This window comes from Mytilus californianus, unplaced genomic scaffold, assembly GCF_021869535.1.
Source record: "Mytilus californianus isolate M0D057914Y unplaced genomic scaffold, xbMytCali1.0.p SCAF_4, whole genome shotgun sequence".
Lineage (NCBI taxonomy): Eukaryota > Metazoa > Mollusca > Bivalvia > Mytilida > Mytilidae > Mytilus > Mytilus californianus.
In genome coordinates, this window is record NW_026262690.1 from 63,529,862 (window position 1) to 63,548,071 (window position 18,210).

General features: G+C 30.4%; 1 protein-coding gene across 2 annotated transcripts in view; it reads right to left on the bottom strand.

Annotated features, from left to right (window-relative positions):
* Positions 1-18,210, bottom strand: part of LOC127698597 (zinc finger FYVE domain-containing protein 26-like) — a 78,887-nt gene that overhangs the window by 39,071 nt on the left and 21,606 nt on the right. For both annotated transcript variants that reach the window (XM_052202125.1, XM_052202124.1), the window contains exons 8-26: positions 16,553-17,875; positions 16,181-16,413; positions 14,391-15,358; positions 12,763-12,869; positions 12,032-12,131; positions 11,373-11,491; positions 10,829-10,954; positions 9,783-10,012; positions 9,168-9,289; positions 8,586-8,671; positions 7,714-7,814; positions 6,565-6,657; positions 5,481-5,667; positions 4,021-5,000; positions 3,257-3,487; positions 1,974-2,042; positions 1,404-1,580; positions 877-972; positions 263-419 (exon numbers count right to left, since the gene is read on the bottom strand). In XM_052202125.1, the coding sequence (XP_052058085.1) occupies positions 263-419; positions 877-972; positions 1,404-1,580; positions 1,974-2,042; positions 3,257-3,487; positions 4,021-5,000; positions 5,481-5,667; positions 6,565-6,657; positions 7,714-7,814; positions 8,586-8,671; positions 9,168-9,289; positions 9,783-10,012; positions 10,829-10,954; positions 11,373-11,491; positions 12,032-12,131; positions 12,763-12,869; positions 14,391-15,358; positions 16,181-16,413; positions 16,553-17,875 (5,505 nt within the window). The remainder of the gene's footprint in view (positions 1-262; positions 420-876; positions 973-1,403; positions 1,581-1,973; positions 2,043-3,256; positions 3,488-4,020; positions 5,001-5,480; positions 5,668-6,564; positions 6,658-7,713; positions 7,815-8,585; positions 8,672-9,167; positions 9,290-9,782; positions 10,013-10,828; positions 10,955-11,372; positions 11,492-12,031; positions 12,132-12,762; positions 12,870-14,390; positions 15,359-16,180; positions 16,414-16,552; positions 17,876-18,210) is intronic.

The following is an 18,210-nucleotide window of genomic DNA, read 5'->3' on the forward strand; positions in this document are numbered from 1 at the left end:
AAATAATGAACTTGAAAATATATGAAAAATTTCCATCCATAAGAATTAAGACTTAACTCTTATATTTTTTTATACTACTTTTGTTTCATCATCTAGTGCAATCACTTAAACTTTTGTAGAGAGTTATATTGTGTGATATCAAATACTTCCTAGCATGAAAAATTATAAGTCATTTTAGTCTACATTTGCAAATTCCCAGTATCCCACACCAAATAAGTGCATTGGGTTGTTTCTCTTGTCACATAAATAAAAATAGTTATACCTAAAAAAGGAACCATGACAACTGTAAAATCTAAAGCTTTTCTGGCATAAGTTGTAACAAGACGGTTGAATACATCTTTGTTGAGATTAATTGAAGGAGTTTCCAAGTTGTTTAGTTCACTTCGGATTGCACTGTAAACCTTCCCAGCCAAATCAATCTGCAATGATAATGCAATAATTCTCAATTTTTCAGCCTCTTTATTATGTTTTAAGTTTAAAATCAAAGCATATCAGATGTCCAACAACCAAACAAAATCTAAATAATGAAATGGCATTACCTTTTTTTCAATGACCAAGTCTTAATTAATTCCAATAAATCAGACAAAACAAAAGTTTAAAACATTTTGACAAATTCTTTGTAAAGAAGTATGGAAATCATTTTATTGGTTGGATAGTGATCACTGAAAAATGGAATGATAGATTGATGAACCAAGCCCTATCTAGAGAAAGGGTATAACTTGATGTTTTTCTATATAAGGCATTAACCTTGCATAACATTATTACAAAATGCTAGCATCTTGGTATTTACAAAGTGATGTATAAATTGTCAGATAAAAATTTGAACACATAACCTTTATTAAGTCTTAAGAAAGTATTAACAGCAAACTAGATTACCTTCATATTCATCAAGAGCTGTTCTAGAAGAAGATGTGGAGATTTCACTAGGTGATTGTACCCATTGTGGATAAAATCTGGTAAACATAGGAGAGCCTTAAAAATATAAAAGTTCATTCAGTCAAGAATTCAAACTATATATTTTATGTAGAATACCTTCTATAGTCACTACAATATTTATCATGCAATCAGCCAACTATTGTATCAAAGCTGGAATACAAACAAACTTTTGCTTTATTTGTTTACTATCTCATGATACTGTTTTAAGAGAATGGTAATGTTAAAATTAATGTTTACTGCACAGACCATTTTGTGGTCCTCTTTAAAATTCACATTTTAACAATGTTAATTTAGTGATGAAAAAAAATTAAAACATAACTGGAAATTGGAGTGTATATCACTGTTAAATTGCAGAATACAAATTTTGAAATTAGAAAGCAAATTCACAAAGGGCAAGAAAAAGATACTTCAACTTCTATATCTGCTACAGAAATACTATACAAAAAGACTACATTTGAATAGCTTACCTTTGATCCTATTTTGACCAGCTTATATTCATCTAGTTTTTCCTGAGGTATGATAAGATGCTTCAACATATAACTGACAATAAACAAGATTTCTCTCTGATGGTTAAGTGATTCCAGCAGTTTATTACAAATCTCAAAACAAAAGCTTCCATCTTCTTCCCTCAAATCCTCTAGAATCTTGAAAATATATATAAAGTAACTTGTCAAGAAAGCGTTCATAATACTATATATCAGGATATTTTCGTGTGTTAATTTTCACAGAAGACATTTAATGTGAACATTTTAACTGTTAATTTAAGTGCATTGTACATGACCATGAAACCTAAAAAAATAGCAGCACAATAAACATTTAATTGCCCAATCTAAGTCCCAAAACGTGAACAAAACCTGAAGCGAAAAAAATCATATAAACAGTATTCTTCTGTCAAATTTATCTTTAGTGGCAGCAATTCTTCAGTTCTTGACTGCAAAGTTGTTCATTTAACATACTAGAATTATTCTTAACCTGTTACAAGTTATAGCTGCTTGACAAAAAATTAACAATGATATATATATATATAATGTACTTACGAGAAAAGCTTTTGTGGTATCCACCATTCTCCCATTCAGTAAATATAACAACTGTCTTTCCACAACAGTCTGAAATATTTTAAAATGAAATAAAATATTAGTAGGTATTAAGACTCATTAACAAGAGGATTTATTTAATAGGTAACACTCAGGAGGGATAAAAAAAAACAACACAGATATCTGACAAAACTTTAATGGATATGAATTAGAAATTTCGATTCACATTAACTAGCAATAACATTTACATAAAAAAAACTCACACCTTACAGAGGTACTAAAATAATCCATTGTGTTGATTTACTGCTATGATGGTTCTAAATAATATATATGTAAGACTCTGAACCACCATGGTCATGCTGATGTGCGATGGTTTGACGCTGAAGTGTGTTTTTGGTCACACTGAAGTGCGATGGTGGCATTGTAACACTATCTTGTTGATAGGTACGCCGAAGTGCGATGGAGGTAACGTTGAAGTGCAATGGACTATATAAACTATATTTTCAATGCTTTTCATGTCAATGTAAAATTCAATTTGTTTGTTAGCTGTTTTTCGTGTTTAAAAGTTAATAAGAGGACGATCTCTCATTTAGTATGCAACTGAATCTAAGGACATTCGTCTACAATAACAAATGCAAATTTATCTACTCACTATTGGAAAAATCTTCTCATGGGCCTAATAATGGAATATCTATAGATTTTAAACTAGCCATCATGTGTAATAAAGACCATCACACATTAGCCAACAGCCCATCGCACTTCAGCGTGACCATTGCACTTCAGCGTCCCCATCAAACCTCTGAGTCCTACATATATGCATGAGTTTTAAATAGATTTCATCAATAACTGGCGAGGTATTGTTAGAAAAGCAGACATTAAGTGAGTCACAAGTTTCATAAAAATATTTGTAGAAAGATCTAACAAGGAAATTAGGATTGAAAATTTGAAATAGGTAAATCTTTAACAGTATGAAGTTTGAGGAATAAATTTAACAAGTTGATATTGTCTTATGAACAAATATCGCATATAAACTGTGTAATGGGTATACACTTAAAACACAGGCTCAAGTTTGATTAAATTTTACAGAATTATGGTGTAATGCCACTTACTTTTAGAAAAATGTATAAAATCTTTAATTTTTAATGATAACAATAACCTAAAATCCAATTAAAATTCTAATATTAAATGGTAATGTTCTTCCCAATATGAATTGGAAATAACATAATGTCATAACTGTATTCTTGCATAGCAGGAAAACTAAAAAGATGGAATCAATTCGAGCATACCATACATTGGTTCTTCCTGAAATTTTTCATATGGCACCACTTTTTAGCTGTTTCATAATCTTTGGCTTTCAGCAATATTGTAAAGACTTCATCAGGGGCAATAACTGTCATTATGTTTCTCCAATCATTAAACCTTTCCAAAAAACTGTAGTAGTCTCCCTTGTCTCCAGGATGTTGGAAGTCTGTGGACATTGATAACTTTACTTGTAAAGTTTTGGCACACTCAGTTATCTATAAAAAGACTTTACATACTTAAGACAGTCAAAATCAGTTAATTTTTTTCTTATTTTTAAGAAAATTAGTAAAAGTGAGATCATATTACAACTATATGTAATGCTAAATTGTAATTGCAAAGTAATAATACTTAAAGAAGACTTAAACAAAAAAAGACTTCAGTTTGATCCCTCCGGGGATTGAATTCACAACCTCCCGCACTCAAGCTAGCATGATAACACTAGACAACTGAGGTGGTCCTGAAGTTCTGAGGATAACAATATAAATTCAGTTGAAATTACCAGAAACAAATCTAAAATATATTCAGCTAATCCAGAAATACAATCATTTTACAGAATTTTTTTACTCTCAACAAATTTGCATTGAGTACATGTATAATCAAATATAATTTTATCCCTCTGTTAATTCATTTCAAACCTTAACAGAAAATCTTATTGTCAGTCTGTTTCTTACATTCCAATTTTTTTAATTTTTACACAAAACATCTTATTCTCTTACTATTCAATCTCGGTAACTAACAGAAAACTCACCCTTATATACAGATTTATTTCTTTTAGTTTTGTGGCAACTGTTTCTTTCAATTGGTTATCAATATCAACATTATCAAATGAATGAAACAAATCCTGAACTATATCCAATGGAAGCTTTTTATATATTGATAAAAGTATATGACAAGCTTTTGTGCAATCATTGAATCGTTTTAAAGCACTAGAAATCTCATCTGCTACCAATTTGCTTGGTGATGGTGTTTGAGAAAGGCGGTGAAATATTATACATTCTAATGATATCTCTGTCAAAGCTGCATACTTTGGATCATTTTGCAATACTGTGGAAGGAAAACTTTGCAAAATTTCCAGAATTTTTAGCCATTTTGAATCTATTATTAATGAATTCAAGACAGATTTTACAACATCTTGGAATGGCTGGCTGCAATGCAGGCAGAGCATACAAGCTTTTAGTTTATCGGATATTGAACTAGTGATTAGTTTCAACACTGGGTCACGACTTTTAATTATTTCCTCATCCTGTGAACCAGCAATTGGAACAATATAGTTTTGCAGATGACGTTTCAAAGAGGGATAACTGTCCGTTAGTTTTTGATAACGATAACTTCTGATATCAACAAGACTTATTTCAGAAGGTGCCCTTCCTCTTAAATTTTCATTTCCAGAAAAATGATCTTCTGCAAACTGTGGATCAATGTCATCAAGTTCATCATCACAAACTAAACTAACTAAGGTCGCCACTAGAGGGCATTCTGACTTGACATACTCTAATGTTGCTGGAGTAAGAGAATATTTTGGAGCAAATTTACCAAAACTTGATGTGCTACTTGTCACTGATTTACTTATAGACAAATCAATATTCTTTGGTAGTGAAGTCATTCTTTTATGTCCTTTTGTAAATATCTGATTTTGTAAGAGATGTGTATTATCAAAAGCAACTAGAAATTCTTCTCTAACTGACTGTTCTTCAACTTTGAATGGTAATTCTTTTCTTCCAGTTTCATCTGAAAATTATGTTAAATCACTTAGAATTATATTTTCGATGTTTAAAATTATTATCTCAGGTACAGTATGTGCATGATATCAACCTATTTACAATTAAATCTCACCAAAAAATAGTTGTAAGATCACACAAAGGTTATTTGGGACAACTTAGAACTGGTTGATAATAATGGTAGCCAAATTTAAATATCAAAATGAGATTTTTTTCATGGTTTTTTAATGATTCTATTCTGTATTGTCACATACATTTTGGGCTTTATAATATCTTATATATTTATAGTATTTTTGTTCAAGGGACAAGACTGTATTTTTTATTGCATATAAACCACAAGTAGTTTTTATTGTTAATTCATTTCCAATTTTTTTTTTTTGAAACAAAAATGCTATTCCTGTTCCGTCATCATGGTGTGTCAAGATTATGGCTTGGTAAGGTTTTTAGTTGACGGATATATTATTTGAAAATTTCAAAATATAATGTATACCAATATTTTCTCCTGAGTATGAATGAACTCTATCTATCTCCAACAATTCTTGGAGTGATGTCTGCTGTTGTCCAGTCATGTGACCTGCTATTATGTGAATAATTCCCTCATTTTCTGCACTAAACTCCTGAACTTGCTGGTGGCTAAAGTCATGTTTATACCACAATAAGAGCTGAGGAATAGTAACCTAACAAAAAAAAGAATAATATTTATATATGAAAAGTTTTGTTAAAAATAAATGAATAACATATTTTCTAGATTCACATGTAAATGGTAAGTGCAATGATCCCTGCAATTAAATTCTGTTTGCATGTAGCCATAAATACAAATATGTTCTATATTAAAAATATCTAAGTTTGTGGGTCATGTAAAAAAATTATGAGATATATGTTAGAACATGGTGACAAAGAAGTAAACTGAGACTCAAAATGATTAAATATTTACTTTTATCCTGCAATCAACCAATTACATGTATTGTACAGATAACAGGTACACACATACATTTTTGCTTTATTTGTACTTGTACAAATAAAGTCTCCTGTTACCCCACTTCTATGTTGAGCAAGCGGTAATGAGGATATTTCTTTTTGTGTAACTGTTCATTTTGGGGTCCTCTTCATGGTCTGCATTTAAACTATGTCAATTTCTTAGAAAAATCAGAGACAATGATTTGGATTTAAACAACTAAAGATTCAAGTGCCGGGTGTAAATTGCAGGATAAAAACAATACATGTACCGGTACATTGTCAGAAATATAAAATGTTTTTGTACTTGCTACAAAAGAGGGAAAAAGCTCGGCAAGCCTCACTTTTTGACCTGTTTCTATTTAGCTCGTACAAATAAATTATATATTTTCAGACAATGTACATATAATGTATATATATTTCAGAATAAGCCTCAAGTTTTACTGTAACTGATAATATCTTACCTTTCTATTGTCTTTGTTAATAGATACACCATCGTCAAGGTAACCTCTTATAACTAGCTGTAACTGATAATATCGTACCTTTCTATTGTCTTTGTTAACAGACACACCATCGTTAAGGTAACCTCTCATAGCTAACTGTAACTGATAATATCTTACCTTTCTATTGTCTTTGTTAACAGATACACCATCGTCAAGGTAACCTCTCATAGCTAGCTGTAACTGAGACTTCAGTAATTCTGGTATCAGTATCTACAACAAACAAATTCAAAACATTTAAAGGGGCATTAGCTACGAGGTATAAAAAAAAAAAAATATGTGATTTTTTTTTTGTTCAATAATTAATGAAAGTGAAATAGTGAAATAATTATTCACTTTTAGAAGCCAATTTGGTTTAATTTTGTCAAAATAAGCTAAGAAACATCGCTGATGAATAATTCTCTTGTAAGTGAATAATTTGACCTCATTGAATCCGTATTCATGTGACCTTCAGTTTAACCCCTTAGCTGGACATGGGCTATGCATGCATTCAGCTATAAATGAAAAGAATGTCAACATTGAAAGTGAAACAAGGACGAACCATTTGGTTGACTCATTCTATCCACAAACAATGATCATTCTTATACAGGTAAAAATGATAATAAACATACTTTTTAACCTACAATATGAAATCAAACAGACTAAGAAAAAATCCAATTGCATGTGGTCACTATCTGTTTATATTTATATTTATGTTTATATGGGATTATATAACCGTCGGCAGTCTTCGGAGGTCATCTCTATGGTTAATTAGATGGCGTCTAGACAAAAATACACGCGAAATGTTGATACATATTATCGAGTCCATGCATTGTTAATTGTTTATTTTAGACATTTTGTAATTTGGATATACCATTTAGTATGTTATAAATCAAATATAAGAATTTGAGTCAAATCGGTGAACATGAATTTGACAGCTAATGCCCCTTTAAATAAATCACCACCTCTGAGATATCCATTTTACTTTAACTTAGGCATTTCACCCATAACTTGTCTGTAATATAACCAGGCTATTGTTCATTTAGTATCCAACAACAATAATATATCACTTTTTCATTTATTGATTGGTAGTTGCTTGTTTATCGTCAAAGGCAATTACTTTTGAACATGTATTCTTGACACAATAGAAGTTAACATAAAGCTGTCACAAATGAAAGAAAATGAAATGTTTTGACCAGAGCATTAGTTGATTTGTGCAAGAACACAACAGGGATGAACAAACTTTGTTTTAGCTGACTTAGCATAAATTAGAAAATAATATCTACTGACCTGAACTGCAGGTGACAGATTTGTACAGTTAGTCGTTACAAACAATATTCTAGGGTCTGGAGAAGGAATATATCTGTTCCATGGATCTTCAATGTCTAGTTCTAGAAAACAAATTTATTGCCTATCATCAATGAGTAAACAAAAGGAGTACATATCACTTAGTTCTGCTGAATTAACAATTTTGTGCTTGCTTTGGGGAAAAATCATTTACAAAGTGTCCTGAAAAGTGTTTATACTTACAAATGTCTGTATTTTCAACTAAAAAGAGTTAAGAAATTTTAATGGACTTTTAACTTTCAATTTTGGTTGTCAGAATGTGATTTTTATGTTATTGCTTTCATGGAAACAATGGATATCAGTACAAACAAATTAGATGTCAACATACATGTGCATGCTGTTATTTTAAATTTTTGAAGGTTTGTCTTCTTTGAGTTTAGGTAAAATGTTTAGACTTAAATGTGATCACATCTCCAATGTTTATTTTGCAAGAAACATTTATTTATAATATCCTTGCAGCGTCTCACCCCTATGGTAAAAGTGGAGATCTTATTCTTATCATTAAATTGGTCATTTTGCATAAACTTTAAGCACTTGATAAAATCTTGTATCATAGAGGGAAGATTAGAGGTGGGCAAATAGTTAAGGCCACTATTTGTTGAAAAATTCTGGATCTGTCATTATGCATTTTATTTTTTTTGTAAGTTTTTCATTTACCTGTTTATCATATGGTTTAGTCCAGACACATTTTTCTCTGTTTTACACTTTATGTTGACTTGTACACACCAACTTAAATTTCTCAATTTCTAAATAAAGCTGTCAGATCTCTTACATAATTTTGAATACATCTAGCATTTTCAAATATATATTTATACCTAATATCCTGTTTTCCAACAGACCATTCCATTTAGATGGTGGTAACAGTCCATTTCTGTTTATCAAATACTTCACGTCAAATAAACTAAAATAAAAAATATTGAGTATACTGTAAATTCAGATGTGAACACAATGTGCACATTAATAGCAAAATTGCAATTATGTAACTTGCTTTTAATCTTTTCTTTTATTATTGTACCACAATCACATCAATGAATCTCCCATTATTATTGCTTATAAATGGTTGATCATTACAAATGCAAACATTAAAACATATATTCATTGTATTGTTTTGTATTCTGTTCTAACTTTAAAAATAAATTTTGTGCCTTGAAAAACCTATGAGAAAATACTTTATCTGTAATTGCTGAACAGCAAAGTATTATACAAGAAGACATCTGTGGTGAAATATCATTACTCTTTAATACATGCTTCTTAGAATATGCCAGAATGCAAATATAAATGAAAGGACTGTATTGGATTGGTGAAAATGTTATATGAATTTGTATAATACCTGAAAATTCTGAATGAAAGCTATCCAACTGAGCAAAGATGCATTAATTAATTAACTTTAAACAAACCTGACAATACCCATCTGACCCAGATGATAACTGAACATATTGAGATGTAACAGCTGATCAATCAGTTTTAAATCTGTAAAACACATAGCTGATTTATCTCCCCCTGTGTCATTGTCTTCTTCCTGTTAAATTGCAAGTACATACATTTATAGCCATAACTTAACTGATCAACTTTTGGTGTATATTATTTAATTGTTCTCATAAAGAAAGGTAAGTCGTGAGAAACCAAAAAACATTTTTTGTTTTTCTATATTGCCATGTGTACCATTGTTTTGGTTCTGGATTACAGAAATTAAAAATCATTTAAGTGTGCTTTTTATATTCATTTATTATTCCTATTTATGACATTATGCTTATCTTAATTGAGCTAATACTATCCAATCCAGCTTTATTAGTTCCAATTGAATATTTTTATATGGAAACATGAAAATCAGAAGCAAATTCAAAACAATAAGCTTCATAGTTTATTATCAACATAGGTTAAGTCTTTTATTTTTTTTTAAATTCTCAATAATAAATGTACCCATTCAGAAATGAAGTAAAAGTTTATCTTAATTCATTTCATAACTGTGTGTTTTGTTACTGAAACTTTTTTCTTTTTCAAATAATATTTACCAATTTTGTTACAACATCATCTATCAAGTATAAGCACATATGAATAAACATGAGATTTTGCAAGTTTCCAAAGAATGACACTTTGTCTTCCTTTGATTGAAGTTTATCGAGATCTGCTCCATTCAACTTCTGTGTAGAGCTAATGATGTCAGCAAACTCTGTTGTTTTTATCATCATTTTTGCACTTGATATTTCAAATATTCCTTTTGCATTGTTCTGCTTAGCAATGTCTGGAAAATAAATAAACTAAAAATTCAATCAAATTAAAAAAAAGATTTCTGATTTAATGAAGAAACAAACTCTAAAAAATTCTAGATAAGATATACTTTTTCTGGTCTTATTTAAGAAATGAATGCTTCTTTTTGTAATTTTATTGGGGTGTAAAAGTGTTGACTGCACAATTTATATGAAGTGCAGAAGCGCTTCATTTTAAAAATATGTGCACGATCAACACTTTTACATCCCAATAAAATTACAAAAGAAGCATTCATTTCTTATAATTACATTTTTATGCTGTGTGTCATCACAAATGTAAAATTTCATTTTGATATGCAGGTTAATTTTTTAATGACGGATGATTGTCGTTAGCCAATCAAACTAACGAATTCTAGTGAAACATACATGTAATGTAATTATTATGTTGTTAGATTGGTATCTCACTGATGTTTACACTGCACTCCTTTGTTTCATGCCTGTAAATGAATGGAATAGATACAAATAAGTAAATTCCAATCATATTAAACATATATTCCAAACTGGATTTACCATATGTTCTAAAAAAATCAAATCAGAATCCAAAAAAAATATTTCAAGTGTTGTGAAAAAGTTACCAGTAATGGATGGATGAACAAAACTCTCTTGGAAATATTTCTTTCTTACAGATGAATCATAATCACAAATTTAATAATTTTTCAAGAGGATGGGGATTTATGTGAATTTTTTTTCAAAACTATCCTTTACCCCGGAATGATCAATGCAGCACATCACTATCTTTCCTTTGATGGATTATTATAAAAGTGGTCTGTACTCAGATCAACTATACCAACCTTTCATTAGGAATACCAGTTTTGTCATGATTTCTCTAACCACTGATTCAGGGTTACTGACAGTATTTCTTCGCTGGAATGGAACTAGTTGATTCATCACCAAGTGTGAACCTTTTACAATTACCTCTAGAAATAAAATTATGCATTTCAATATTATCTGGTTATTTCTTTTTGTACATACAATTCTTATGTACTTTTTAAATCAGAATTCAGTGAGTACAAAAATAATGAACTGAAGTTTGATTCAAAATGTATGAATATTATCATTAGAAAATATGTTGTAAAAATATAATGGACTAAGCAGTCTTGATCTACAGTTGCTTACATCTATGTCTCTGGTGGAAAAATGTGTCAGTGGCAATCATACCACATCTCCTTATTTTATATTGAAATGATATAAAAGACAAACATTTGCATTTGGTCTGAGTTTTTGACTTGCATGTGTACATTTTTTTATTTTGTTTCTGCAGTGCTGTCACATAGAAATTATCTCCAAATGTATACTTAAATATTAAACGAAGTCAAATATCCAATTAGTGCATACTATTGAGTCTAAACCCTGATGTTAGTGCTGGCAGATGTTTACTGGGAATCTTAGGACAACAGCTGTGTACTATTATATGGTTTAGGTTTAAACTCAGTTTCTTTGCCACTCTTTCTAATCTGAAACAGATTAAAAAACACATTAATTCTGATATGTTTTATAAATGATCAGCCGAATGTAGATAAAAAAAACAACTAATAAAAGAATCTGAACTGTAATCAAATTGGTTCTGAACAGTGTTGGTATCATGATTTATTATGCAAACATGAAACCCATTTTACTTATTGGAAATGAATGTATACAATGATTTAAGTCGTAAAAAATAGTCCTCAATAACTCTAGAAAGACAAGTTAACTCTCTCCTGAACAGTAAAATAGTTAGATATAATAGATCTTTGTCAGTTTTGATCAATAACTCTTCACCATAACAGTTTTATTTTTCTTCAAATTTCCTTTTAGTTATCTAAAACATGAGTTATGAAGAATACAATCTTCCCCACTTCTAAGCTAAGCATATGCATTATAGGATACATTTATTGTAGATGAATAATCTACTTTTGATAAGCTTTGCTTATAATGCTTGAATATAGACACAAAGTAATAGGCAAAACTTGCCTGACTCAATTTTTACATTGAAGAGTTTTAATAGATAATATTACTTGGATGGTGGTATCTTCTTAGAAAACATTAGTCTTCCTAAGGTAGAGATTGGCCCTTCATCTAACATCTTAAAATAATTCTTTGGTAACACAAAATTTTCTGAAATGATATGACAGTAACAATATTTATAATATTCAATCAAAATAATACAAACAACATAGGATATATAAAGCCACTTATAATCAAAAATGATCGGGAAATTTTTCAATTTTTATTGGTTAAAAAATCTGACCTGATAAATGCTATAGAGTTACTAACTGGCTGTTTCTGTATTGACATACAACACTCAAAGAGTCAAGGGCCAATATAGCTGATCGAGAATCTATAACAGGGCAATACAGAAACAGCCTGTTCATAACACTTTTATTAAATGGGAATAATAAATCAGACATTTCAACCATTCTACTCTTTGTCATCTGCATTCTGATGATTGAACAGTGATATTAATCGGGAGTTTTACTCTGAAAGGCTGTTGAATATTTTATTTACCAGTAATAATGTATAATTTGAATATACTGATGATGAGGGGTATATTGATATAAGACAGTAACCCAAGGATACAAAACTGAAAAGTATGAAGTAATGTTTTATTTTTGAATTGTTTATTATTAAATTGTATCATTAAATGCACATAAACTGTTAGCCTTTTGACTTAAGAAACTCTAAGATATACAGCAGTGGAAATAAAAAAAATACTGTATACATGTACAAACAAAATTTACTAACTTACCCTTAGATGTTGCTTCATTCTCTGCTACAACTATGGCTAAACCTTTTAAATGGTCATATAAATTCTGTAGGTAGTCTCTGTTGGTTATATTTTCTTTAGATGTAGTCCTATCAATCAGAAATAAAACTAAAAATAAATCTCTTTATATTAAAATATGTCAAAATTAAAGATTGAGACTGCCACCTTTTTTTATTTTTGACAAGGGATCAAACAAGAGGTTCCCAAGTGCCTGAATTGCTCAGCTGGTATAAAATACGCCATTTTGATATTTATTTTTTTCATTCATTGCAAATAATTTAAACCAACTGTCAAGGCAATAACTCCTATTAGCGGTCAATTGACAATTTCTGCTATGTTGACTTATTTGTAGATCTTATTTTGCTGAACACTTTTGATTATTACAATTTCTCTCTATCTACATAGTTTCTACAAAAAACACAAAAAAAGAGTACTATATGATTTTCATGGGCAATAACTCCTATAAGAAGTCAATTGATGATGCATCCATATTGATTTACTTATAGGTCATATTTTATTGAACTTTTTTACTGTGGAAAGATTCTCTTTATCAACAAAATTTCCTAAAAAAATGCAAAAAGACTAAAAATCATTTAAAGGCAGTAACTCTATAAGGGTACATTTGACGATTTCTGCCAAGCTGACTTATTTGAAGCTCTTATTGTTCTGCGCATATTTCCTGGTTACATTTTCTCTCTAACTGTTTTGGTTTTCAAGATAATAACCAAAAACTTTGAAATTCATAAAAAAACAAATGACATTTCAGGGGCATTAGCTCCAAAATGGGTCATCCAATTTTTCTGAAATTCTGCAGGAGATAACCCTTGACTGGCTGATAAATTCTACTCATGCATGATATTTTGAGATATTAGTCTAAACTTTGAAATTTACTGAAAATTGACATTTCAGGGGCAATAACTCCTAAATGCATTGTCCCATTTTTCTGAAAATTTTGCCAGTGATCAACCTTGACCTGCTGATCGTTTTATTCCTAACTGCTTAGTTTTTGAGATATCAGACAAAAACTGCAATTTGAAATGTTCTATTTTAGCAACAGTGGCCATGTTTTGTGAAGGATCAAATCCCCTCATACAATTTTTCAAGAAAATACACTAGGGAACATCCAGTTAAAGTTTGGTAACATTTGGCCCAGAAGTTTCAGAGGAGAAGGTTTTTTTTTAAAGTAAACAACAAAATGAGTAAAATATGTCTGTCAAGGGCAATAACTCCTATCCAAATACCAGATATAATATATTTCCACTAATCATTTATACAATGTAGTATGATCTGTAAACATTAATTTAAGTTATTGTGAAAAACATTATGTTTACAGAAGGTGGACCATTTTACTCACACAATACCATAATATGATTTAGAAAATATACAGTCATGCAGAACTGTTGGCAGTTGAAATTAAATCAACATGATTTAGTTAAATTTACCTTAGTTTTATATGAGTTAAAGTCACACATTTAGATTTCAATAACTTTCAGTTTTTTTCAATCTTGACAACTTTGAACAAAAAAGGAAACAGATAAATGATCTCTACTGTAATGAGTTTTCTATATCATTAATAAAAACTTAAAAAATTGATGTTACTAAATTATTACCTAACAAACAAACGAGAAAGTCCACCTGGTGGCAAATCATTCTGTAGTACTCCAATTAAGTTCTTCATGGCATTATGGATAACTGGTTTATCAGAAAGAATAGCATCACCACTTTTTGAGGGAGATGCTCTTGGACTACCTCTTGAATTGGGACTTGAAGGAGATGCTCTCGGACTACCTCTTGAATTGGGACTTGAGTACGGACTAGTCTTTGGAGATTTGTGTATCTGTCCTTCTAAAGGAAGTTTCCCATATATCTGAAACACGTGTTCAACTTTATCTATGGAAAATTTCAAATCTGTAAGAAGTTTAGCATACGAATTGGCATTCTCAGAATATATTGGAATAGTAGCTGTTTTCAGTAGAGCCTGTATGCTGTGTTTATAGAAAGTACTAAGAACATTTTTTATACAAAACTGTTTTTGATGTCCATCAAGATCCAAACCAAGTTGAAGCAAAGTTTCAAATTGTTCAGTAATTTCCCATAAATCCTTTAATCGATGTGATACTTTATCTCCTCTCTCTGAATGAGATCTTGTAGTTTTTCTATTTTCAGATTTTTCTGAACCATTGTTTGTTCTCCTTGACCTTATAGCATCAATCATGTTATTGCACATTTCCCATGACCTACATCCAGTGCATAAAAGATCAAATAATATCATAGATGGACAGTTCTCTTGTTTAAAACATTTGTCTAACTTAGATGTTTGAACAACCTGACATTTTGGATGAGGTATTTTGGGTAACTTTTGAAGAGATAACAGTTCATCTGCAACACTTGATACAGATACAGTAGCCACACCGGCAGCAGCAACTGAACCTAGTGCTTTCAAACTGAGTTGACCTGGATTGGCTGGAACTGTCCTTTGTAACCCTAAGTTGAGACTGTGTAACTTTTTAACAGCAGAGGTATAACGCTGAGCAAATCTGACTTCAACAGCTTCTGGCCTATCTTCAAGTTTCATCAACTATAAGATAAAACAAAATTTATAATATAAATCATATTCAAGCAACAATGTAATTACTTCAAACCACTTTAAGCATACGATCTTTTATTGTAACAATAACATAAATGGGCATTAAAACAATATATAGCTTTGAGCGGTTTCAAATTAAATAATTATAAATTATTTCATCTTTCAAGAATTTCAAGGTAAGGCCTTTAAAACTAAAAACACATAGATATTCATTGGCAAAAATCAAGCTAAAATTCTTTTTCTTGTTTCCTCTTATCTTTTTTTTCAAATTATATAAACCTCACAAATATCAGCTTTATTTTCCAAAACAACTAGGAATTGTTTTCGATTGAAGCTTGTGTGATTTTCCTATGAAGTATGAAACATCATTTGAAACAGCAATTTAAAACTACTGTATCTCACATTTCCTTCCAACAGAGTAATACAAGAAGTTTTTACAGATTAATTTGTGAGAATGCTTACCTTAACCAATATATTAACACATCCAATATCATAAAGGATCTAGACTGAGAATGCAAAACTGACCAATATCATAAAGCACCTAGTTATTTCAAAATTAAAATCGTCTCGTTTGTCATAGATTCTGGTACTGAGATGACCGTTTATGTCAAATTCTAGGTATAAGTCTAAAAATGAGGCAGAGGAAACTGTGTCTGTCGTGTCTTTAATTTCTAGTTCTTTGGGATATATTAATGGAACCCAATCAGAAAAGTATTGATTGTTAATGGAAACAGCGTAATTGACAACCCCTGGAGGTTAATTTGGTAGGAAGTAACGGATGTAAAAAGCCCATGTTACCTTGAGCACTATTACCTTTGTAACTTGTGATGCCTGGTTATAGTTACATCTTTGCACACACATTATCAGTAAGGTCTCAGGAGATGACAACATAAGGGAAATAATTCCAGCAGGGAATTTACTTTTGGACAGACTACGACCTCTACTTCTTGACCTTGCTCTCTTTATGACACGTCCACCATCATTACCACTGTCCCCACCTTGGGATTCACTCTCAAACTGGGGTAAAGGACTAGGTGTTTTATATACTGAAAAATCAAATAATAAACAATTATTATTTTCATTTGGCAAAATTGCAACAAAAGTACATAATATTTTTTTGATTCTTCAATTAATGGAAAATTTATGTTTATAATTAATTGTATATTCATTGAAATGTTATCTTACATTTTTGACTCCTCTCTGATAATCTTCTTTTTCTCTCTTTTTGTCCAATCAAATCTGTACATATTTCTTCTTCATGTATTCCCATAGAAACCACAATTGGTTCCAGCAGAACTTCACCCGGTTCCCTTGGTATTTTCTCATGACAAACTAACTGATATTTCCAATTAGCTTCATGAATGTAACGTCTCAATGAGCTTATCCTTGTTTGTAAGGATACCTTAGTAACACTACACTGTACAATGTTTGTTAATGGTTCCTCTATAGAAACAATAATTTTATTGCAAGTTTGTTTTTTAAAAGACTTTTTTGAAGTACTACTTTTTTCAGAGTATGAGCCTCTAACATGAAACAAAGCTCCTTCCAAATCTAATAATGCATCCTTAAGCATGTCCAGAATATCACGTACCAAGTACTCATTGTTCAAAAATCCAACACTGCTCAAACCAAGTGAACTATCTGTACTAAATGTACTGTCATTTTCACAAGCACGGTTTTCTATAGGTGGTTCTGCTATTCTATCATTGTACATGCCTTTATCCTTTTTTGAAATTTCAGTTTTGTTTTTGCCAAATTTCTGCAGGTTATCTAACTCTGTAAAACCATTATAATTTGAAGACAATTTTTTAATCTTTTCAACTTTTTTGGGATGTCTTTCCATAAATGGTTCATCATAAGAACCTGCTAATGAACTGTTAAGTTCATCATTTGTGAGATCAAATACTTTTTTGTCAATCCTTGGCGAAGCAGGCTCTGGTGATGTCAAGCTATCTTCAGAAAAAGTACTAATGCGAGAATTCTCTTCTGCATTATTTCTCCTACAATTATCTTCCCTAAAGTCTTCATCACTGTCAAATTCTTCGCAAAAAGCTGATTCCTGAATACATTCATGATTAACAAACAAAAGAGAATAAATATCTTCTATAATTTCTACTCTGTAGGTAAGAGGTTGAAGTTTTGAGAGGTATTCACGGGCTGATATTAATTTTTCAGTAACATTTTTAGTATAAATATTTTGAAAGTTTAATTTGATAAATTCACTTGATGTTTTTGACTGAACACTACTAGAATCAGAATTAGAAAGTATACTGTGACTGCGATAGTCTTTTCTCTGAATTGGATTGGTCATTTTACTATCTGAATAATCAATACAGAAATAAACTGCATCCATCACATTCTTTACAGCACAGTAACCGCTAAAAATAGAAATATCTCTCCAACGCTCAATGTTTATATCTAATGACTGGTCAGTCTCTTTATCAGAAGTTTTTTCCTCTTTGTCCTCTGCAAAGGTCACAGCTTTCACCCTTGATCTCATTCCTCCACCTTAAATATCAAAACAACAAATGAATATTGTTACTGTAAATTAAAGGACAATGTATGCTTTTGAGCCAAATAGACCTTAAAATCAAATATATTTCAGTTTCAGTTTTTCAAAATTAAATATTGAATATGTAATTTGATAGAATAATGCTGTTTTGGTTAAAAAATATACCCTTTACATGAGTTATACAGTCATAAAATGACAGAAAATTCAGTAAAATTGTTAAATTATGCAAAATCTTGACTATTTGACTTGTACATGCTTGGAAATAATATAAAGCACAACCATAGCCCCAAACGGTATTAAAACAATAAGTGTACTTTGTGTCAATCTATTC